The sequence below is a fragment of the Lagenorhynchus albirostris genome, chromosome 9 (assembly GCF_949774975.1).
Source record: "Lagenorhynchus albirostris chromosome 9, mLagAlb1.1, whole genome shotgun sequence".
Classification (NCBI taxonomy): Eukaryota; Metazoa; Chordata; class Mammalia; order Artiodactyla; family Delphinidae; genus Lagenorhynchus; species Lagenorhynchus albirostris.
This window is the reverse complement of record NC_083103.1, coordinates 50,936,980-50,960,765: the sequence shown is the minus strand read 5'-3', so window position 1 is coordinate 50,960,765 and position 23,786 is coordinate 50,936,980. Positions and strand designations below refer to the sequence as shown.

Genomic DNA, 23,786 nt, shown 5'->3' with positions numbered 1-23,786 from the left:
TTATGGAAGTTAAGGTATGAAGAGGTTAAATAACTTCCCCAGAGTAACACAGCTAGAAATGATAGACCCAGGATACACACCCAGGTGAACTTGCTCTGGGGTCTGAACCCTTTATGCTATTCTGCCTTGCAAGGGAAGCTGGGAATGGAATTTACCTGCGGCCCACAATTTCCACTCTTGGAAAAGTAACCAAGGGGTCACAGTTCTTGGCATCCTGCTGGGACAGTCATCTGGGACTGGCTGCCGCGCTCAGCCTGGGCTGTTGGCGGAGGCCCTCTGCCTTCTGCTCCCCCATCTCTTACTCCCCCGTGACAGGCAGCTGAAGAGCCTGGTCTCAGATGCAAGATGGGTAACACCTGGACTGCTTGGCACAGCATTGCACTATATGGGAACTAAGAACTAGTCTGTCTTCTGATGTCCCCACACATCTACCTTGCTGTGACCCAAAGAATCAAACTGCCTTCTGTCCAAATTGTCAGCCTCTCCAGCAAGGACACTTTCAATGGATTCCCAAGATGGGCTGGGGCCTGGTTTTCCCCCTTCCTCTTCCAGCTGCAAGCACACCTCAGACATTACTGTGGAGTTTAACTCCTGCAGAGCCCTCCTTGGCTGAAGAGCCTTGGAGATTAGGCAGGGCTAAAAGAAAAATGCTGAAGAAGTTGTACAGTCCTTCCCCTCCCTGCCTTGTCCCTCTGCCCTTTCCTCTCTCCGCTCTAACCTTCTAAGGTGGAAGGCTCCCTTTGCCATGGCTGGCTCTGCCAGTACTGGGTCTGTGTGGCATACTAGCAGCCATGGGCTGGCCACATTGTTCCACAGGAGGAAAACTGAGATCTGGGAGGAGGGAATAAGGAATGGAGGAGTAGTGAGAGGGGGTGGGGCGGGAGTGTGTGGAGATGAGGACAAGGAGCAGAGAGGACCAAATGAATGAATGGAACACAGCACATCCCCCAGAGATCTCATATTCATCCCTCAAAACCCAGCTCAAATGGCCCTTCCCAGAAGCTCTCACTTACCCCTCCCATCTTCTCTCACTCCCTTTATTGGTGACTCCAAAGTATGCAGCATACTCCTCAGTTACAGTACATGCCGTACTATATTTTTGTGAGCAGCTTAACTCTCTCCCCAACTCTCCACGGCTTCTTGAGACCTTCTGGAGAACCAGGCCCAGGCTTGTCTCTCTCTGTACCCACAGGGCCTGGTTCAGAAAAAGGGCTTAATAAATAGTTGCTGGTGAAGTTTTGGGGTCGGGGGGGTTCTCACTCTATGCCCAGCTGAGCTAAGCTCTAATTCTCTGCATGGTTTGGGGCTGGTGGAGCTTTTGATGCCCCAGCCACAGTGGCAAACACAATGGTTGCCCAGACTCCACGTGTCCTGCCCCAGTGGACTCAGCGACCCTGTCGCTGCCACTTGGCTGTGAGTTTCTGTAGCAGCTCATGTGGCCGCCGGCGGAACTTCTTCAGGGTAAAGTAGAAGAGGATGGGGTCCAGCACACTGTTGGCACTGGCGAAGGGCCGTGTGCCCTTGTAGGCGGCCGCGAAGGCCTCCAGCACAGGGCAGGGGAGGCCAGGCGTAGAGCGCACCGCCAGGTAGGCTGTCTTGGTGATGTGGAAAGGCAGGAAGCTGATGGCAAAGGCAGCTGCCACCACCACAGCCATGCGGGCTGCCTTGCTGCGCCGCTCCCGGGCCACAGGCCCTGCTGGGCCGTCCTGGCGGCACAGACGACGGGCCAGGCAGCAGTAGCAGGCCAGCAGGGCAACAAAGGGCAGCACGAAGCCGATGACTGTCAGGGCCATGCCATAGGGCATGTAGTGGGTGGCCAGGGCAGGTGGGCTCAGGTCATAGCAGACCGTGCGGTTACGCTGGATGCCTGTGGCAGCAAAGAGGGCTGTGGGCAGGCACTGGGTCGTCACGGCCAGCCATACAGCCCCACACACTAGCCAGGCAGCCCGGCGGCCCCCACGCTTGTGCCAGGGGGCCAGAGGGTGGCAGATGCCTAGGTAACGCTGGAAGCTGATGCAGGTAAGAAAGAGGATGCTGCCGTGTAGGTTGGCGTAGAAGAGGAAGCGGACCAGGCGGCAGGCGAGGTCTCCGAAGGGCCAGTGGTCACCTTGGGCATAGTTGTAGATGAGCAGGGGCAGGGAGCAGGCATACAGCAGGTCCGCCAGGGCCAAGTTCAGGGTGTACACGGCCGTGCGGGTCAGGGCCCGGCGGGATGTGCAAATCTGGGCAATGACGCAGGCGTTCAGTGGCAGGCCGGCTGCCAGCACCACCGAGTACACGGGCGGCAGCAGTAACCGCTTGAAGTTCTCTTGGTAGACGCAGGTGGTGGGCGGCAAGCCCAGGGCCTGGCCTGTGTCATTGTCCCATTCCATGGCTGTTCAACTGGACTTCCTACATTCAGAGATGCTGGGGAAGCAACACACAATCTGTCAGTAGCCACACTCATTGACCACCCAGTAGGCCCCTGTCCCTCTCTGGGCCTTGATCTCCCCACCTGAACCATCTCTGATACTCACCACCCCACGGAAGCCCTCCACAGCCCTCACTTTAAGGAAACCTGGAATACGATAAAGCTCAAGCTTGGGAGAAATCCAATCCACTTTCTTGCTGTAATATTCACTTCCTACCAACCTTCTTGGTGAATTTCTATTCATCCTTCAAAACCCTAGTCAAATGTCTCCTCTGTAAGTGAAGATTGACAGACTTTGGTTTGAATCCCAACTCTGCTACTTACTAGCTGTGTGAACTTGAGCGAGTGATATGATGTACCTTATCTGAGTCTCAGTTTTCCCATCTGAAAAATGGGGGATTGATGTACCCACCTGTCAGGATGCCATGAGGTTAGAGGCACTAAATCATGCTATGCAGGGCTTCCCTGGGCTCCCTGGAGTTTGGAGATTGTGGTCATGGTGGGCCTGCTTGTCTATCTCTTGCCCACAGACTGCGAAGCTCCTGAGGAGAAGTGCCGGGTCTGGTGCCTCTCTGTGTCTGAGAGCCCAAAATTGGGGCCCAGGGCAGGGAAGGCCCTGGTAATTAATTAATCAGCATGAGTAGAATGTCCACACTTCTGAGCTGAGGACAGCACCCAGCTGTCCTCCTCAGCCTGGATTCCTCCTCAGCCTGGATTCCACCTTCCAAAGCCATGGTCATTCTTTTGGCTGCAGTCTTCCTATCTGTAGAATGGGGGAATGAGGTGATTTAAGAGTTCCCTAAATCCTTCCATGGGACTTTTGGCTACAAAGGCGTGTCTGGCTGAGCCACTAGGGCCACAGCTCCCCCTGGTGGCAAGAGTGAAAACCGCTTCCCCCGAAGGCAAATGGCTGAGGGACCAACCAACTCCACAGCTACTTTACAGAGAGGGAAATCCAGGCACAGTGAGGGGCACTGACCGCTCAATCTTAGTGAGTTAGAAGCAGAGCCAGAACCAGAACCCAACTGACTAAGAGGAGGCAACTTAGTGTGACCCATGGACATGAAGTATAGAGGTTATAAATCTAGCTTCAGAGCTAGGCAGGCCAGGTTCAAATGCTGGCTCCCCTACTTCTATGCTGTTCTACAAAGGGGAGGTTGCTTGCCTTTTCTGGGCCTGTGTCCTTATCAGTAAAACTGTCATAGACCCGATATTCAGTAGGTGCTTAATAAATGCCATGCCATGCCATTGTATCCTACACCTTATCTGTCCACTCATCCCTTCAAGCTAGGTTTTGGGGGAGCCAGCAGCACAAATGCCTCAAGAGTTTCCCTGGTGGGATCAGTCTGACTTATTGATACTCACCTCCCAACTGGCATTTCCATATTTACTGGTGTCCAGAGAGAATTCACAACTTAAATCCAATGGTCCTGGAAGCCTTTGGGATAGTGAGTCAAATCACCCCCTCTCCCTATTTTACAGATGGGAAAAACTGAGGCCCAGAAAAAAACATGAAGTCCTGCAAATGCACTCAGAAGGTGACAGAGGGTTGAAGCTGAGTATAAGGGCTCTGGTCCAGATGCCCATGTTCAAATCCCAGCTCTGCCACATGTAAGCTTAGTGGCCTTAGGCCCGTCACCGAACCCCTATGCTCGGCTTCCACACCTATAAAAGGGGATAATATAGTACCTGCCTCATAGGGTTGTTGTGAGGATCAGTGCCTAGCACAGGGTAAGGTGAGCTATTCGTTTTTTCTTTTTTAAATTGGAGTATAGTTGATTTACAATGTTGTGTTAGTTTCAGGGGTACAGCAAAGCGAATCAGTTGTACATATACATATATCCACTCTTTTTTTTAGATTCTATTCCCATCTAGGCCATTACAGAGTATTGAGTAGAGTTCCCTGTGCTATACAGTAGGTCCTTATTAGTTATCTATTTTACATGTAGTAGTGTGTATATGTCAATCCCAATCTCCCAATTTATTCCTCCCGCACCCCTTACCCCCTGGTGCAAGGTGAGCTATTCTTAATGTGAATATACCTGCTAAATAAAGTTATGAGATTTTTAAAAGTTAATTAGAGCAAAACATAACTCCTCAAACTAATTTCTCCCAACTTAAAATTTGATTTTGATGAAAATAGTTTACCCAGATTCGGGGCAACTGCAAAATGATGATGTTTGGATTCTCTAGTCTGTAACCCACATGCTACAACACCTTTAATTATCAAAGATTCTTCCTGTCCATGTGCAGGAGTGCTGGGCACCCAGCTAAGCAGTTATGCATGAGGTAGAGGCCAGAGGAGGAGGCACAGCAGTCCCCCCATTGTCACCAAGAAGCCAAGATTAGTACAGGCAAGAGAAAGTTCATTCATCTCTTCATTCGTTTGTTCCAGCCATTCTTTCATTCATGCATTCACTCTGTTTTCACACGCCAAACATTTAATGGGTACTCACTACTTGCTCATTGCATGTGGCATAGTGTACAGATGTAGATAGATACATATACAGATATATGCACACACATACACATATTCATATACACATACAGATGCTAGTCTGAGGGGGGAGACCAGTGTGAGCCACGGGATGGAAGAAACTTTTCAGAGGAGGATGAAAGATGGAGCAAGTCCCTGGTGGTTGAGGAAGATTTCCATGGATGGAGAGGGGTGTGAGGCCCCCGGGGGGGGGCGCCCAGGTGAGGAGGAAGAGGGCGCAGGCAGGGCCTGAGAGGAGAGCAGCGTGCTAGGACAGAAGGTTATGGTGAGGATGGACAGCAAGTGGAAGGAATTGTGCTGCACCCCCCCGCCCTTTGGGGAGGTCTGTCGCCCTTGGACACCACCCTGAGAGACAGCCCTCTGCCTCAGGCGACTGCAGTTTCCAGGTGTTTTCTGCCTCGCGCTCACTGGCGAGAGTGGCCCTCCCGGAAGGAGGCAGGGGCTGCTCTAGGGGATCCAGGCAAGCCTTCAGGTCTGCTCCAGGAAAGGTCACACTGGCTTCCTGATCCACTCACCTTCTGAGGACCTAGGAGTGGTGAGCTGTTCTCCCACTTCCCGGCAAGAGCTGGTCCCAGGGAGGGCTCATGTCGTCCCTGCCTCTGGGCAGCAGCTGACACTCCTTCGAGTTCTCACACCTGTCACTCACTCTTGGGCCCTGTGCCCTGGACCAGCTCAGACCCCAGCCTCTTCCTGGGCTCCAGCTGCTCTGCCTGCGGTGGAGGGCTTTCTAGCAGGTGGCTCTGACTACATCCTTCCCTGTATCCCTCTGCCCTTTGAAGAAAAGCTCAAACTCTTGTCCCGACAGTCAAGCTCCCTGCCGAGCCCTCCAGCCTCATCTGAAGTACCCCAGATGAGGTACTTCACTCCGCCCCTTCCTCTCTTGCCACACTGTTCTCAAGACACACGGCCATTCATGGCCAGAGATCCAGACTTCCTCTCGGGTTTCCCCATTTTTGCTGTTCCCGTCACACAAAATGCCATTTAACCCATCTCTGTTTGTCAAAACCCTAAGTGTCCATCAAGCTCCAGATCTAATCTTACTTCTGTCTTTTCTGATCCCCCAGTTGGGTGGAGTCCCTTCCTCTCTGCCCACCTCCCAAATCTGTGGACCTCCTTTAGGTCAGCGCTGGACCCAGCCTGCCTGCCCCCCTCCCCCACCCACCCTGGCCCACGGCCCCCGAGATGTGCCAACACTTACATGCAGCCTCCTGTCCCTGAAGCGCCTTGGCGGCCCCAAGTGTGTTAGGCCAAGGGGAGGCCAGACATGCCCTGAGCCCAGGCTGTAACACCTCCGACAGGGCAGCTTCCTCTGTTTCCTGGCAGGGCTGTCTCCGATTGAAATAGCCCCTGCGGGGGCCTCCCCCCGCCGCATCACCCTCAACACCAATGCCTAGCGGAAACTGAATCTAAGGAGCGAGGAGGCAGAGAAAAGATCTTCTTCCTGGAAACATCCCCACCCCAGCAGACGAAAGCGGGTGATGAAGAGGCAGACAGAGGTGGGGGAGGACCAGAGGCCGCTGCTCTGAGGCCAGCCCCACAGACCCAGCAGCTTCCTTTCTCCTCAGCCCTCTCTCAGTCTATCCATCTATCAGATGGGTAGTTTGGTGATTAAAGAACTGTTGGTCTCTCTCTAGCTATAATACCCAGAGCCGTTTTCCTAGTCACTCCTCCATCCATCCCTCCTTTCTTCATCCACTCAGTAGCTCATTCACCGACCTGTCCATTCTTCTCTGTGGCAATCCACTTATGCACTCACTTATTCAGCCACCTTCTTCCTCCCTCCTTCCCTCTCTCCTTTTTTCCACAAGTGTGATCTTCCCACATTTCCCCACTTAGCAGTCACTGTTTCCTTGGACACTGCAGGCCCAGAGCTCCCTGGGAGTGAGGGGCGTGGGTTGTGGGGATAGAGGTGATGCCTGAGAACTCACCTGGGTGCATTCTCCCTGCCTGTGCCAAGCCCTTCCCAGGCCCCTCCGCACCACCGCACCAGGACTCAGAGCTGTTAGGACAACCAGAGGAGGAGATGTGGCTCCTTGCTGTCCCAAGGGGGGCAGCTCCAGTGGTGGAGAGAGTACTCAGGGGCTGACCTGGAGGAGGTGGGCTTTCATTTGGAGTAGCTGAGGCAAATAGGGACAGAATGGTACAGGAAAAGATCACTGCCCAGGGAGTTCGAGGCCCAGGTTCTTGTTCTACCTTGGTACCTACTTACTCTGTGACTCTGGACAAGCCCCTCCCCCTCTCTGACCCCCCTCAGTACAATGTGGTCATACTGGCCACCAGTATGTTGTGAGGGTGACCTGCCAAAGGGAGGGAGGACTCTTTCTACCTTGTAAGGTATAAGCACCGATCTCACCCCCAAACCCATTTTACAGGCAAGGGGATTGAGGAACCGAGGTGGGGCCAAAAGTTTGGAACAAACTGAGAAAATTCCGGTTTGAACTGCTGGTAAGCACTTGGTCAGTTGTGCATAGATTGGTCACCTACTGCTTATTCAAGTCTGTGCTAGGAGGTCGCTTGTGCCTGCTGAGAGTGTGGACCTCCTGGTCTGATTTGCGCTGTGCTAGGGCTCAGGAGGGCAAGGAGGCCTGGCCTTCATCCCAGCAGCCAGTAGTCTGCTGGGTTCCCAGGACAACCTCCTGTGGTCACCCCCACCGGGGTGTCTGTCCCAAGAATGGGAGCAGGTCTGAGGACTTGCTGAAGAGGTCAGCCCCAGCGTAGGGCTTGGGTCTCAGTTCCTGCCATCTGGATGGGGCCCTGAAGGGAGAGCTCAGGTCTTAGGGGTCATGGGTACACCTGGAAGGGCTCCTGGAGAAGGCATGTCTGCCGCTAGGCTTTAAAGGGCTGGGGTGACTTGGACACATAAAAAGAATGAAGAGGGCATCCCAGGCAGGAGGCACAGAGGTAGGGAACGAGCCTACCCTGTGCGAGAAATGAAGAATAAATATTGCAGCCAGAGCGTGGGATGAGTTGTGCGAAGAGGGGACAAGATGGGAAGCCTGACGGGGGTGGCCTGTCATAAAACCTCAAGCAGAGCCCAGGTGCCACTGCTTTGCTCCCAAGCCTGCCAGGGCTCCCAGCCCAGCCTCAGCCTTCCCCACCAGGCTTTCCAGCCCTTGGACCTATCACATGCTGTTTCCTCTGCCTGGGATGCTCTCACTCACCTTCTCTAAATAATCTCACTTATCCTTCCTTGTAGTTTTCTAATCTGTAAAATGAGAGTGATCATTGGTACCCTACTACATAGGCTGTTGTAAGAATTAACTGAAACCATGTATGTGAGCGGCCCTGGTACACCATAAATACTCAATAAATGGTTTTTTGTTTTTTGTTTTTTGCCGCACCGCGCGGCTTGCAGGATCAGGGATTGAACTTGGGCCCTTAGGCAGTGAAAGTGCAGAGTCCTAACCACTAGACAACCAGGGAATTCCCAGACATTTGTTAACTGAATGAATCAATTCCAGGCCCAGCTTTGGGCTCCCTCAGTCCACCCCAGCCTCCACTGATTTCCGAGTCCTCAGCGCCAGGTGTCCTTCACTTAAGTGCCTTCCCTGTGCCGGATGTTTTATCTGCAGTTCTGGGCTGGTAGTGGTTGAGATTATTCTCTCCATTTTTTCGAGGAAGGAAGGCTAGCGAGTTTCCCAAGGTGTGCGAGACTGGTGGCATTTCAACAAGGTCCTCCTCACTCTACAGCCACCTTCCCCATTGTTGCCCCCAAATCCATGCTTAGATGGTCAAGCCAGAGAATTCCCCGGGGAGTGTCTTCCCTGCACTCAGGGCCTTTGGCCGTGAGATGGCGCCAGGAGACTGCTCAGGATGGCCAGCCTCGTGCCTTCCGACAGCAGCCCTAAGATGAGGGCTGGGGGCAGGTCTCCAGACCGCAGGGTCCTCCCCTCTGCGGCTGGCACTGAGCAGCCTCAGGGATGGGTTCCCCACCTCAGTTCCTCCTGACCCACTCCCCAGCCTTTCTCCCATTTATGCCTGGATAAGCTCAAGCCTTGTTCTCAGATCCCTCACCTGGGCTCTCAGGAGCCACTGGGGACATGGGCAGGGCGTAGCGCCAGTGCTGAGCCCTATCTGGCTGAGGGAGAGGCCTGGGGAGTGTCTCCCTGACACCAAGCTTTCACCGTCCATCTCCACTCCAGGCACACCTTCAGCGGAAACACTGAAATCCCTCACCCCACCTCTGCCATTTCCTTTTTTCAATTCAGGCAACAGCGCATAGGGTTTGTTTCTGCCTATAGCAGAAGCAATTAAGTTTAGACATAAGGAAGAACTGATAGGGGTTGAAGCTCCTTGGGCTGCTTGGATCCTGTGGTCTCAGGATACCCCTTTAGATGACTTGGCAGCCTCACTCCATCCCAAACCCCGCCCCAAGGCCCTCTTATCTGGAAGGGTTGAAGAGGCCTGGCTACCAGAGGCAGCAGCTGCAAGTCTGAGCCATCGCCTGCCAGCTGGCCAGGAACCAACTCAGACCAGGCTGGACGTGGGAAGAGACCTCCTAACCTTGGCCTGACTGCCTTCTGGGTAACAAGACCTGGAAACCCCCTTGTCTGCCCCTTGCTTCTAAGCTTAGCAGCAAGGGTACAGGATGACAGAGATCAAGACCAGGCTTCCTTCCTCTGAGGAGTCAGACAGGCCGGGATGCATCACCGACTTGCTGTGTGACCCAGGGTGAGCCACCTACCCTCTCGGTGCCTGAGGTGCCACCAGAGAAACGGCTAGATTCCTGAGACCAGTGCCTCCCAGGCACCCAGGGAACAGGGTGCCCCAGGGAGGCACCCAGGGAACTCCTGGAGGAGTTTCGGTCTCACCTGTGGTGTCAGGCTGTCCACTAAAGCAGGCAAACTTGGCAGTAGGAGGGCACAGGGAGACTTGATTTCTCTTTTCTTTTTCCACTTCCCCTTCTTGCCTCCTGCTCAACAGGAAGAAGTTCAAGCTGGAACTGAAACAGTCATTTTGAGTACAAGGAAGGGGAAGCTGCAGTCTTGGGGAATTTGGGGGTTGAGGCTGCAGAGCCCCCAGCCTCCAAGCCTGCACGCCATCACTCCCTTTTTTTTAAAACTTTTTGGCCATGCTGCATGGCATATGGGATCTTAGTTCCCCGACCTGACCAGGGGTCGAATCTGCCAGTTTTTCTCTGGCCTCCACAGGTTGAGCAAAGAGGAAACTTGCATCTCCTGCGGCTCTACTATGCACAGGCCCCAGTTGCCCATCCGTGAGCTCATGCAATCCCCATCACAATCTGGACAGATGTTTTTACTGTGCAAAAATACTTCATATGGGGACTTCCCTGGTGGCGCAGTGGTTAAGCATCCACCTGCCAATGCAGGGGACACGGGTTTGAGCCCTGGTCCGGGAAGATCCCACATGCTGCGGAACAACTAAGCCCGTGCGCCACAACAACTGAGCCTGCGCTCTAGAGCCCGCAGGCCACAACTACTAAGTCCACGTGCCACAACTACTGAAGCCCACATGCCTAGAGCCCATGCTCTGCAACAAGAGAAGCAACCACAATGAGAAGCCCACGCACCGCAATGAAGAGCAGCCCCCACTTGCTGCAACTAGAGAAAGCCCGCGCACAGTGACAAAGACCCCGTGCAGCCAAAAATAAAAATAAAAAATAAATAAATTTATTAAAAAAATATACTTCACATGCCATATCTCATTTACTCTTCACAGTTACAATTCCCACTTTGCAGATGAGGAAGCTGAGGCCTGGCAAAGTTAGCAAGAGGTTCTCTCTTAGGCATGTGTATAAGGAGGTCTGAGATCACGGTGACCTGGTGGGCCCAGGGCTGAGAAGTCACAGGTCAGCCTCGGGGTGAGGAACTGTGGGACAGAGCACAGGGTCCCAGAGAACAGCTGTGACAGGGCAGCCCCTGTAAGCAGGAGAGTCCATAATGGCCAGCTTTCCAAGTCCATGCCCATGGGGCTGTAGCAGCTCCCACCCAGGGTCCTGGGAGATCCCAGGACCTTTCAATAAACCCCCTTCCCTGGAGCTAGTGTGAGAGGGTTCCTTGCCTGGAGCCCCAGGCTGTCCCATTTTTTAAATCTCCCCATGGAGGTGTGCCATTTGGATCCCCCTTCAAGAAAGACCCTGCTGTTTAGCTGCAAGGAGTACAGTTGGCTGACAGCCTCCATTGGTGCCTTCAAAACCCGCCCATCCTCCCAGATAACCAGGCTCCAGTCCGCTGGGGAAGAGATGGCCTGGGCCCAGTTCTCTGTCCTGTCCTGCAGGCCATCATTGTTCCTCTGTCATTTTTCCCACCCAATTCCCAGACCCCCTTCATGATGATGGCCTCCCTTCCTTCCTCTCCTGGAGTCTTTTTTTTTTTTTTTAACTTTTTGGCCATGCTGCATGGCATATGGGATCTTAGTTCCCCGACCTGACCAGGGGTCGAAACTTCTCTCCCTGCAGTGGACGCACGGAGTCTTAACCACCTGACCGCCAGGGAAGTTCCTCTCCTGGAGTCTTGAGGATCTGGGAGAGGTAGGCCTGTGGTGACCTAGGTCTGCCAATGAGACAAGAGTGGGCTCCTCAAGCCCTGTAACTAGCTCAGGGGTGGATGGGCAACCTTCACTGGGCGCCTCAAATTCTGGAGCTTTTGTTGGAACACTGGGAAGGAGACAGGTTTCCCACTGAGTTTGCAAAGCTGGTAGGACGTAAGTCTGGAACTGCTGCAGCCAGGCTAACTGTCCTACAAACTGAAGATACTACCACCAGGGAGGAGACTGTCCAAAATAAAGCCAAGGGATGGCAGAGTTGAGAGGTGGGAACACGCAGGTTCCTGAGAACACCATTGAGCACCTACTTCCGGCTGTACCTGAAGCTTTACCTTTCACTGGACTTTTTGAAGGCATGAGCTAACAAATTCCCTTTTTGCCTCAATCTGTTTGGCCTAGGATTGTCACTTGAAATCAGGAGTCCTGCCTATAGTCCTGTGCCCCCATTCCTCCCCTTTCCGCTTTCAACAGCCCATCTTTACAGCTTTGGCCTCAGAACCCTAATATCCATGCAGTGGAGGCTGGAACTGGCAATGAACCTGGAGGTCACCAGCAGAGGGGCAGGTAGGGACTGAGGGACTGTCAGGTCAAGCCTGGCTTCCATGGGGCAGCCAGGGAAGCTCCCCAATTCACTTTCCATGGGGAGAGCCCCTCTTCCATCAGCTTCCAGGGTAACCACTGTGTCATCCCAGTAGCTCCTGAGAAGGAAACCAGAAAGCTAGAAATCCAGGGTCTAGTCCTAGATCCATCACCCACTTGCTGTGTGATCCTGGGGCAGTCATTTCACCTCCACAAGCCTCATTTTTCTGAACAACTTCACTGCTACAGTTCCTTGGCTACCCAGCAAGTGCCATCCACTGAGCTAAGTGCTTTTGCGGCAGGATCTCTTTCACTCCTAGCCCTGTGTGGTGGCCTGTTTATCCCCATTTTACAGACAAGGAACTGGGCTTCGAGAAGGCTGGTGTCTTGCCCAAGGCGACACAGTGAGTCAGTGGTGAGCCAGGACTAAGACACGGCTCTGAATAATGATAAAGTTCATGCTCAGGAAGACAGATGACATTTCCCTACAGGAAAATTGAGGCCAGAGAGATCAGGAGCTTCCCCAAAGTACACAGTAAATCCACCATGCCACCCTGTGTCTCGGGAACACAGTGTCCTAAGACAGGACAAAGGAATGGGGACTGGGCGTCAGGGCAGAAAAGAACAGCCCAAGGGGCGATGTCAGCCAGACTCCCTCCCTTCTCTTTGTCAGGAATTTGGGACAAGGTCTGCTTTCCCTGTGTGGTCCCAGAGACCAGCACAGGCTCCAGCTCCCAAGAGACACTGGGAAATGTTGAATGAGTGGACCCCGTCTGTACAGATGAGCCTCAGGGCTCTGTCCTTGGTGCTGCCTGGCAAAATAAAACAAAATAAAGCAAAGCAAAGTTTTGGCTTGGCAGATGACGTAGAATACGCGTCAGGGGGAATGAAGGTCACGGCTACAGGAATAGCACCTCTGAGACTTCTTGTGTCCCCCAGCCCCTGACCCTCAGGAAGGGCAGGCCACCAACACTGCCTGAGTGTTCACTGTGGATCATGGTCCTACGCATTTCACAGACAGATACTGAAGCCCCCAAGGTAGGCAACCATGTCCACAGCTCTCACAGGCAAGGTTTAGGTGCAGAGAAAATCTCAGAAGACCCCTCACTGCCCACAGAAGGCAGCCCTCTGCCTTCACCCTGCTCTGACCATCTCTGGTAGCTGAGCCCACCTGGCAGACACAAGAGACTCAACTGGACCCCAGAGCCCCGGGACAATGACAAGCCTCTGAGATCTGGATCCTCGGGCCAGAGAGGCCTTAAGAGCATCTGACCCAGAGCTCTCCACAACCCCTCAGAGAAGGGAGGCTCCCTGAAGCCTCTTCGATAGGCTTGTCTGGCCCCTGCTCACATATGTCCCATGACAGGGAGCTCACCCCTTCTCTCCCAGGCCACTGAATTCCACCTTGAGAAAGCTCAGTGAGACATATGCTTTGCCATAGCAAGCCCTGAGAGCTGCCCCATCACTGCTTCTGTTCCGTAGTCCAACCTGCCTCTGGGGCCCCAGAACTTGGCTGCCCTCAACCTCCTAGGACATCCTGCAGAGACTGTCCCACTCATCAGCTGGTCTTCATTCCCATGAGCAAGTCCAGTCACGTCCAGGCCCAGGGAACCTAGTAGCGGAGCCCAGAAACCAGGCATGAGGCCAGGAGGCCATAACCATTTCCAAACCGAGGACAAAGCCCTTTTCCTCCGTCCTGTCTCATTCCCTGCCTGGGGGCTGTGAGGGGGGCATGGCCTCTTCCCTCACCTTCAGATGTCAGCCATGTGGCACTGGGGCCCCCATGTGTGGCCAACCCAGTGTGGGAGGAGCAGCACTCTGTGGGCATCTGAGAGGTGGCCTGGGGGGGAATAGATCAAAGTCAGGGCAGCTGCCAGGCTCAGGGTGTCATGTGGAGGGGTCAGCGGGTGGCACAGGGGGTCCTGCCACGGAGCACGTTTTTGTGTGTGGAGTGTGTATGAAAAACACAGGACAGACCTCATCCCCTTCAGGTGGTCACTCAAACAACATCTTCAGGGTGAGGCCCTCCCCCTCCACTCTAGTGAAAATTGCAACCTCCCACTAGCACACACACGCCTCCGCCTCTGCTGTATTTTTCTCCTTAGCATGTACCATCTTTTTCTTTTCTTTCTTTCTTTTTTTTTTTTTGAGACATCAATGGTTTATTGCACAGGGAAGCATGTACCATATTTAAATGTATTATTTTATTTGTTTGCTTATTGTCTGCCTCCTCCCACCAGAACGTAAACTCCACCAGGGCAGGGGTTTTCATGTTTTCTTCACTACTGCAACCCCAATGCCTAGGATGGTGCCTGACACATAGTAGGTACTCTATAAAGTATTTGTTGGATGGATGGATGGATGGATGGATGGATGGATGGATGGATGGATGGATAGATGAATTTCTAGGGGTAGCTCGAGAACAGAGAAGATATAGGGACAGAAATCTGACTGGGGGCATAGGGGACTTGGCTCAAGGCTGTGTTTTATCGCAAGCTGCAGTTGGTACTTGCAACATGTGTTTATTGGAGATTAGGGGCCGATAGAGACCTGTGGGGCTGCCTCTAACTGGCTGTGTGTGTGAGATTCAGGCTGTGAGCAGTCCCAGCTGAGAAGGGTGAACAGGACATGGCCTGGTGGGCCTGGACTGCCTGCCTCTCCCTCCTGCCCTGTCCAAGGTCTCCATCTCCCCAAACCCCTACACTGGCCCTGCTTGCCCCCAAGAGCCTCCAGCCTCCAAGCCTGCACACCATCACTCCCTTTGCACCAGGGCCTCTGATTTGGAGGCCTCCAGCACCCTGGGCCAGCATCTTCTTGGCCCCTCTCCCTTCCTTTGCCAGCCTGGACCTCCACCCCAGGACCCCCGACTCCTGAGAACACAGCCCATCCATTTGTATCCCTCATTCCTGGTACCAGCAGGAATGCTGGTACCTGCACTACAGAGCTGAGTGTGGATGGAGGAATGTGACTCAGCCCAGGGCCCTGAGGCCCCACAAACTGGTTGCCACCCCACTTGGCTGGGCTCCCAAACTTTCACCTGTCCCAGAGCGGCCCCTCTCCCTTCTCGTCCAAGACTTTGCCCTATCTTTCTTGTCAGGCCTACCCTCAATCCCAATAGCCCTCAATTCATACTTCAGAGCAAAGGAAGGCCTTTCCGAGGGGCCCCCCTTCAACTTCCTGGCCATCTAAATAAATCCAAGCCTGCTTCCCTCTCTCCTCATTCCTCCTATGCCTCAGGCCACCTCCTCCTGTGTGGATGCCCACCCCCTGCCAGCTCCACCCCTCAGCCCACAACACTTTCCATCCTCACCTCTCACCTTAGCAGCACCTCTTCCTTGACCCTGTGCCTCTCCAGCTGTGTCTTCTTCCTCCCTTCACAATCAAGCTTCTGAAAGAGTCCTTGCGGCTCTGCCTCTACTTCCTCCCTCCTTGCCCCCATTTCTCACACCCCTACCCGAGGGCAGGGTAGAGCAGGGAGTCTTTGGGCCCAGCTCAGGGGAAAGCGTTGGGCACCCTGTCCTTCTAGGTGAGGCTGGGAGCCTGTGACTGTCTGAGCTCCATCATAAGCAAATCTCAATCTCAGAAGTGACCCTGATGCAATAGACTTTTGGAAAAGAACAAGCCACTTCTGTTTGACGTCGCCCCTGCTGAGGCTGGTGCAGGACTGGGGGAGGGGAGCCACCTCTGTGGCTTCCAGAAAAAGGCCTGGACTCTGCTGAGAAGTTGGGGTGGAGCTCGGGATAGGCATGGCACCTCCAGAACATCTGTTTAGGTGGGAACTGGGTGATTCTGGAGGGGGTAGGTGAGAGGACTGATACCTCTGCATAGCCCATGATATGGGTTTGAAAAAACATCAATTGTCTGTATCACAGAATAGGATGGGCTGTCGATCATGGGGCAGGTGTGGGTGGGAGGCACAAAGCTCGCCCAGCTATCCCCCGCATCACTCCTGATCATACAAAATACGAGGATCCACTCCCGAATGGGTCTCTCCTCAGAGCTCCCTGGAAAACCCAGAATCCTTCAAGCCCATTAATTCCAATTCTCCAAGTCAGTCCCATACACTCTCCGCAACCTACCCCTACCCCTGGGTGGGGTCCAGGTCAGTGAGAGCCCAATGTCCATTCCTGGCATCCGCACCCCTCTGCCACCCATCACTGCTCCCTCTGCAGATCTCGGTACTTGGCAGACCTGGTTTCCACCCTGGCTCTGCAGCTTATAAACAGTGAGTCTAGCTCTCTGAGCTTTAGTGCCCTTCATTATAAAATAGAGATAACCATACCCATCTCACAGTACTGTTGGGGCTCAAATGCAGGAATGATCTAGAACGCCCAGCCCAGAATCTGGTGCAAGCAGGTATTCACTCAGTGGGGCTTTTATTATCACTCATAATTTTATCACAGACCAGCTTAGAAATGGCCTCACTTTCAGTCTTTGCTTATTTACCCACTCACTCACTCACTCACTTATTCACTCATTCATTCATTTCCCATGCGTTTGCAGGGAGCCTTAAAATGTGCAGGGACTTCACTGGGCTTTGGACCTCGTCCTTGAAAAGCCTCAGCTGGTGGGAAAGACAGATGAGGGGGTCTCTGGGAAGACAAAGGAGGCCCCTATTCTTGCCTGGGTTATCAAGGAAGGCTCCCTGGAGGAAGTGATTCTTTGATGGACTGTGGACAAAGAAGCGGAGGTTGCTGTTCCCCACAGACAGACCTGCTAGAGATATGAGGGCACGGGTATCTGCAAGTGTTCGTGTTTGCAGGAGGTGAGGCAGAGAGGTCAACAGAGCTGGGTCCCAACAGGCCTCACTCAAATGCCAGGCTACACATTTGGCCTCTGCGTGGTGGGCGTCAGCCAAGGAGCCCTCGATGGTTTGTAAAGCAGGGCAGGGGGGTGAGCAGAGTTGAGATTTAGGAGGTTCCTTGTGCTGCTGGATGGAGGATGGATTGGATGTGGTTAGAGTTCAGGTCAGAGACAGTAGCCTGAAGTGGCTGGGACAGGGAGGCTGCAGGGCCAGCTGGTGGTAGGGCCAAATCAGGGGCCTCGAATGCCTGGCTCACGGCAGCCTCTCACCCCTCCTCTGCACACCCCTCCACCAGCCTTGACGGCCATCATGCTAGAAAGACAGATTGGAGGGGTCAGGTTCTCAGAACACAGATGAAAATCCAAGGCCCAGAGCAGCTGGAAGGCTGGTCTACAGCCTTGTAGAGTCTACAGGGGTTTTCTACCCCTGAACCTGTTCCCAAGCCTGCTGCATTAGTCTGACCCTCCTCTCCAGGGGAAGCAAGGGTGTGGCTTTGGTAGATGGAGACTCAGAGGAGTCTGGAAGGATGACTTGTTCCAACTGCCTGGGCTGCGTAGGCCCTCCCGTCTCAGAATGGGGAGGGGGGCCTTAGAGCTTCCCGAGTTCTCTCCTCTCCTCCTTCACACCCATTTAGCAGCTGAGGAAACTGAGGCCCAGAGAAGAGAGGCATCCGGCTCCCGAGATAAACACAGCTCTCTGGGTCTTGGGATGGATGTCAGGTGTGTGAGACAGAATCCTTGGGTCCTAGCCTCAGCCCTGCTGCTGCGCAATTGGATTCATGATTCCTAAGGACACTCAGCTGGTGAGGGTGGAATGCCTGTGGCACCAGCATCCGGCCCTGGGCCTGCCCTTGTGCCCAGCACCGTTCCCAAGGCGCTTCTCTTCCATTCCAGCCGCTGGAAGGCATGGCTGAGGAGGACAAAACAGGGAGGAACCATCTGCTCCCAGGAACTGAGGGTCTGGGCTGGTCCCTCCTTTGCCAGAGGAGCCCAGGCCCCACCCTGCCTGAGGGGACAAATGATCCCATCAGCACAGCTCAGCCGAGCTGTGCCTCAGCCCCACAAGCTCTCCCAGGGTGGGCTTGGTAAGGATGCCCAGCTCTGGTCCCTGGCGCTTGCAGACTTGACCAAGCCCCCTCAGCGTCTGGCCTTGCACTTGACCTGGACCCTACCCAGGGGAGGGGATGGACTGTGGGGAGGGTATGGGATTGCACGACAGAGACGGGGTTACTAACTGGTTAAAGTGGTCAGTGCTCATCGCATTTCCCCGATGGGAAACCTGAGGCCCCACTTCAAATTAATTACCAAGCCCTGTTTGTTCTCCATCTTTACACCTGTCAGACTGTCCCCTCCTCTCATCCTGTGGTCCCTGCCTCAACCCAGTCAGCAGCCACTTCATGCTCTGTGTCTTCTATGCAGGCAATGCATCCCCTTTCTGCAGTTAGAGAGGTCCTTGCTCAGCAAAAATCTAACTTCTTCACTCCCCTGCCTAAGCATTTTATGGCTTAGGGCAAGCCGGGGCCCTGACGACCCCTCTGTTCTCAGCACTAAGGCCTGCCCCTCACACACGACCCACTAGGCCCTGAGCTACTTTCACTTCCTGAGACCAGCTGCGCTCTCCTTTGCAGCCCAGTCAGTGCTGTTTTTGCCCCTGGATTGCCCTCTCCCCACACTGCAGCTGGCAGGCTCCTGCTGGGAACTCAATGGCACAGGAGACCCAGGTCCTGCCCTCGGGAGCTCAGCCTAGACAAGGGACATGTATCTGAAGACCCACAGTCTGAGGCAGACATCCTGCTCCAGAGCCCTGTGGGAGCCTAGACAGGGAGCGATGGTCCTGCAGGCCGGAAAGGCTCGGTAGAGGAGGTAGCAATGAAATGGCCAAGTGCGCACAGAGGCAAAGGTCATTTCAGGCAGAGAAAACAGCAAGGGCAGAGGCTGGATGAGGCACACTGAAGGATGGTGAACACAGCTGGAGCAGCCAGTATACCAGCAAATGTGGTCAGAAAAGAGGCTCAAACTTATAATAATAATAATGATACAAGCACTGAACCCTTACTGGGTGCCAGATACACAATACTCCATTTAATCCTCATAATGACCCTGTGAGATTAGACTGGTATTATCTTCATTTTATACCTCAAGTGGGGAAACCAAGGCACAGAGAGGTTAGCTGACTTGCCTGAGGTAGCACAGGTAGAAGGAATGGCTACTGGGCTATGAACCCAGGCAGTCTATATTCTTAGCTCCTACAGTAAGGGCTGGGGTAGGGAGGTTCTCAGGTGGCAGGGAGATCCAGCCCCTCCATTGCTCTGCTCAACCTGCCTGGGACCCAGCTTGCTTAGGCTCACCTGCTCACTAATCACAGGGTCCCATAAACATTGCCTCCTCCAGGAAGTCTTCAGGAACCAACTAAAAGGATTCTCTCTACTTCCAGTAGCCCCCATGGGAAATCTGAGATGAGGCATGTCCTTTCAAACACAGCCTCCCAACCCCAGCTGTCTATCAGATTCCTAGACCCCTTCTGGGGAGGAGTTTGCCTGTCAAGCATCTCTGCCTATAGGGAGCCCTGTCCTCCATTCCATGGTAATCTTGTTCATTCAAGGTGGACACCTGAGCCAGAGCTGATCAATCAGAGCATCTATCCAGACCCCTTACCAGTGACTGGTTCAGGGGGAACCATTTAGAGTCTACCCCAGGATTTTGGTGGAACCAGCATGAAAGTTTCTCTCCCAGGATTATTAGCCATGAGGGCCATGGAAGCCTGGTGCTTCTGGAAAGAACTTGGATGAGAATGTAGGAAGCCAGTAGAAAATCAGGAGAAATGATACAAAAAGAGAGACTGCTGATGGCATCACTGTAATTGCTGAATCTAACCATGTCTGATCTAGGTCTACTTTTGAATTTTCCTTTACATTCACTAACACCGTTCTTGCCCAAATTAGTTGCATTTGTTGTGTGCAATCAAAACAGACCTGACCAAGATGACACCAAAAGCACAGGCAACAAAAGAAAAAATAAATTGGATTCCATCAAAACTAAAAACTTTTGAGTATCAAAGGATACCATCAACAGAGTAAAAAGGCAACCCAAAGAATGGGAGAAAAATATTTGTAAATCACACATCTGATATGGGATTAATATCCAGAATATATAAAGAACTCTTACAACTCAACAACAACAAAGAAACCAATTCAAAAATTGGCAAAAGACTTGAATAGACACTCTCCAAAGAATATATCCAAATGGCTAATAAGCACAGGAAAAGATGCTCAACATCACTAATCGGTAGGGAAATGCAAACCAAAACTATCATGAGATACCACCTCACACTCATTAGGATGGCTATTATAAGAAAAAACATTAAATAACAAGTGTTGGTAAGGATGGGGAGATATTGGAACCCTTGTGCGTTCCTGCTGGGAATGTAAAATGGTGCAGTTGCTATGAAAAACAGTATGGCAGTTCCTCACAAACAAAACAAACATAGATATACTAAAAGATCCAGCAGCTTCACTTCTAGGTGAAAAGAATTGAAAGCAGAGACTCAAACAGATATTTATATAAATGCCAATGTTCCTAACAGCATTATTTACAATACCTTAAAGGTAGAAACAACCTAAGTGTCCACGGATGGAAGAATGGATAAACAAATGGTGGTATATATACACAATGGAATATTATTCAGCCTCAAAAAAGGAAGGAAATTCTGACACATGCTATAACATGGATGAACCTTGAAAACATTATGCTAAGTGAAATAAGCCAGATACAGAAGGACAAATATTGTATGATGCCACTTATATGAGGTACCTGAAATAGTCAAATTCATAGAGACAGAAAGCAGAATAGTGATCACCTGGGGTTGGGGAGAGAGAAATGGGGAGTTATTGTTTAATGGGTACAGTGTTTCATTTGGAGATAAAATAGTTCTGGATTTGGATAGTGGTGATGGTTATACAAAAATGTGAATGTGCTTAATGCCACTGAATTGTACATTCAAAAAAGGTTAAAATGTTTTATGTATGGCATAAGAAATATATATTTTATCTTTGCCCCTGGTTCCTCACACAGAGCTCCCAAATCCCTTGGAATTTCCTGAGTGATAGGAGCAACTTTTGTTAACAAGTTGACTCTTGGCAGGCACCTAGAGAATAGAGAACTTCAGGATGGGGGCGGGTTGCCAGAAAGAACAAACCTTGATTAGAAGCTTAGAACTTTCAGCTCCACCCCCTAAACTCCAGGGAGGGGGGAGGGACTAGAGATTACATTCAATCACCAATGGCCAATGATGTAATCAATCATGCCTCCAAAATGAAGCCTCCATAAAAAAATACCCTAAACAACAGTGTTCTGAGACCTTCTAGGTTGGTGAACACATCAAGGTACTGGGAGGATGATCCACCCAGAGAGGGATGGATGTTTCTCGCCTCTTACCTTGCCCTATGCATCTCTTCCATTGGCTGTTCCTGAGTTGTATCCTTTATAATAATCTCGTTATAGTTAAAGTGCTTTCCTGGGTCCTGTGGGCCATTCTAGTGAACTATGGAACCTTAGGAGGGGGTCATGGGAACTCCTGATTTATAGCCCGTCAGAAGTACAGGAGGCCGGGGCTTCCCTGGTGGCGCAGTGGTTGAGAGTCCGCCTGCCAATGCAGAGGACACGGGTTCGTGCCCCAGTCTGGGAAGATCCCACATGCCGCGGAGCGGCTGGGCCCGTGAGCCATGGCCGCTGAGCCTGCGCGTCCGGAGCCTGTGCTCCGCAACAGGAGAGGCCACAACAGTGAGAGGCCTGCGTACCGCCAAAAATAAAATAAAATAAAATCTGTCTATGAAATGATTAAGGACCAAAACAATTCCTAAATTAAAAAAAAAAAAAAAAAGAAGTACAGGAGGCCTGGGACGTGTGACTGACATCTGAATTGGGGCAGTGGGTGGGGGAGACAACTGAGCCCTTAACCTAAGGGGTCCAGGCTTACTCTCAGAGTTGGTGTCAGAATTGGTTGGTGTTACTAATACTACATATAAAATAGATAACTAATAAGGACCTACTGTATTACACAGGGAACTCTACTCAATACTCTGTAATGACCTCTATGGGAAAAAAATCTAAAAAAGAGTAGATATATGTATAACTGATTCACTTTGCTGTACAGCAGAAACTAACACAACACTGTAAATCAACTATACTTCAATTAAAAAAAAAGAATTGGTTGGTGTTAGGAGGAGAAAACTGCACACATTTGGTGGCAGAAGTGTTGTGAGTAAAAACAGTTCATTTTATGTTATATATATTTTCCCACTAAAAAATGATTAAAGGGACTTCCCTGGTGGCGCAGTGGTTAAGAATCCGCCTGACAGTGCAGGGGACGTGGGTTCGAGCCCTTGTCCTGCCACGGAGCAACTAAGCCCGTGCGCCACAACTACCGAGCCTGCGCTCTAGAGCCCGCAAACCACAACTACTGAGCCCACGTGCCACAAATACTGAAGCCCGCGTGCCTAGAGCCCGTGCTCTGCAGCAAAGAGAAGCCCGCGCACCCCAAAGAGAAGCCCACGCACCCCAATGAAGAGTAGCTCCAGCTCGTGGCAACTAGAGAAAGCCCGCAAGCAGCGACGGAGACCCGACACAGCCAAAAATAAATAAATGAAAATAAGTAAATAAATAAATAAAATGATTAAAAGGGTAAATTTTATGTTATGTATATTGTACCACAATAAAACACAAACAAAAACAGCCCTGACCATTACACCTATGTGTCGGGAGATAATTCTCCAGGGGTCTCTCAGATTTTGGCAAGTCTATTAAGCAGAGACAGATAGCCTTTGTTCTAGACCATCTTTTCAACGGTGTTTGCATAGCAAACAGACTTGGAAGAGAGTGACAGTGTCTCCCTTTGGAGCACAAGGCAGTTTTGTTGGCTGTCTGGTATGACAAAAATAATGTCTTCCTTTAGGGCAAAGGTCAAGCAGGCTCACTGCCCATTATAAAGGATTTGAGTTGCCTCAGGTCTAGGTTCTTCCCTTGTAATGAAAGGCATTGCATGGGCATGTATTATCTGGCCTTTACATTACCCTGTGGGAATTGGGGCTTGAGGAACCAGTGCTAACACTGGTATTCTCCCTGCTACTACTGATGTGAGGAACAGAGTTCTTTGTCTCTAACCAGGAGTCTTAGGTCTTCTGCCAGCCTCCATGAAACTGTACTAGGCTAATTTAGTAGCCTGTAAGTGTGGTACAGTCTCATGCCCTTCACAGTTCTTGATGCTACCTGCATCAGAATCTCAGGTAGGAGATAAAGGAAATTCCTGTTTTTGACAATTCATTATGATAGCCAACTCAGGCTTGTGGGAATCTTGCCCTAGAGCTACACCCTGGAAGAGCTGGTTTCCCTAAGGTGCTGCACTTTCCTCCTCTTGGAGGCTGCTCCTCCCTGTTCGCTCCAGCTGCCAGGAAGCACACAGTTGAGTTTCCCTGACCTCCTACTGTAGGCCCCATGTTAGTTTCAACTTCTTTTTAACTGTATATTCCTGCTCCTGTTGTTTTTTAAATTAAGATGTAATTCAACTACCATAAAATTCACCCTTTCAAAGTGTACAGTTCAAAGGTTTTTAGTATACTTTTTTTTTTTTTTTTTTGTGATGCGCGGGCCTCTCACTGCTGTGGCCTCTCCTGTCACGGAGCACAGGCTCCAGACGCGCAGGCTCAGCGGCCATGGCTCACGGGCCCAGCCGCTCCGCGGCATGTGGGATCCTCCCAGACCAGGGCACGAACCCGTGTCCCCTGAGTCAGCAGGTGGACTCTCAACCACTGCGCCATCAGGGAAGCCCGGTTTTTAGTATACTTTTAAGATGGTGCAACATTAATCCCAACTATATAATTTCAGAACATTTTCATTACCACGAAAGAAATCCTGTACCCATTAGTAGTTACTCCTCATTCCTCTCTCCTTCCATCTTGTGGAAGTTACTTATCTACTTTCTGTATATATAGATTTGCC

General features: G+C 51.8%; 1 protein-coding gene across 1 annotated transcript; it reads right to left on the bottom strand.

Moving 5' to 3' along the window:
- Positions 1–277: 277 nt before the first annotated feature.
- P2RY6 (pyrimidinergic receptor P2Y6) lies at positions 278–2,468 on the bottom strand. Its single transcript, XM_060159963.1, has one exon. It carries the CDS (start codon positions 2,370–2,372, stop codon positions 1,386–1,388), a length of 987 nt encoding a protein of 328 aa, XP_060015946.1. The 5' UTR covers positions 2,373–2,468; the 3' UTR covers positions 278–1,385.
- Positions 2,469–23,786: the final 21,318 nt, after the last annotated feature.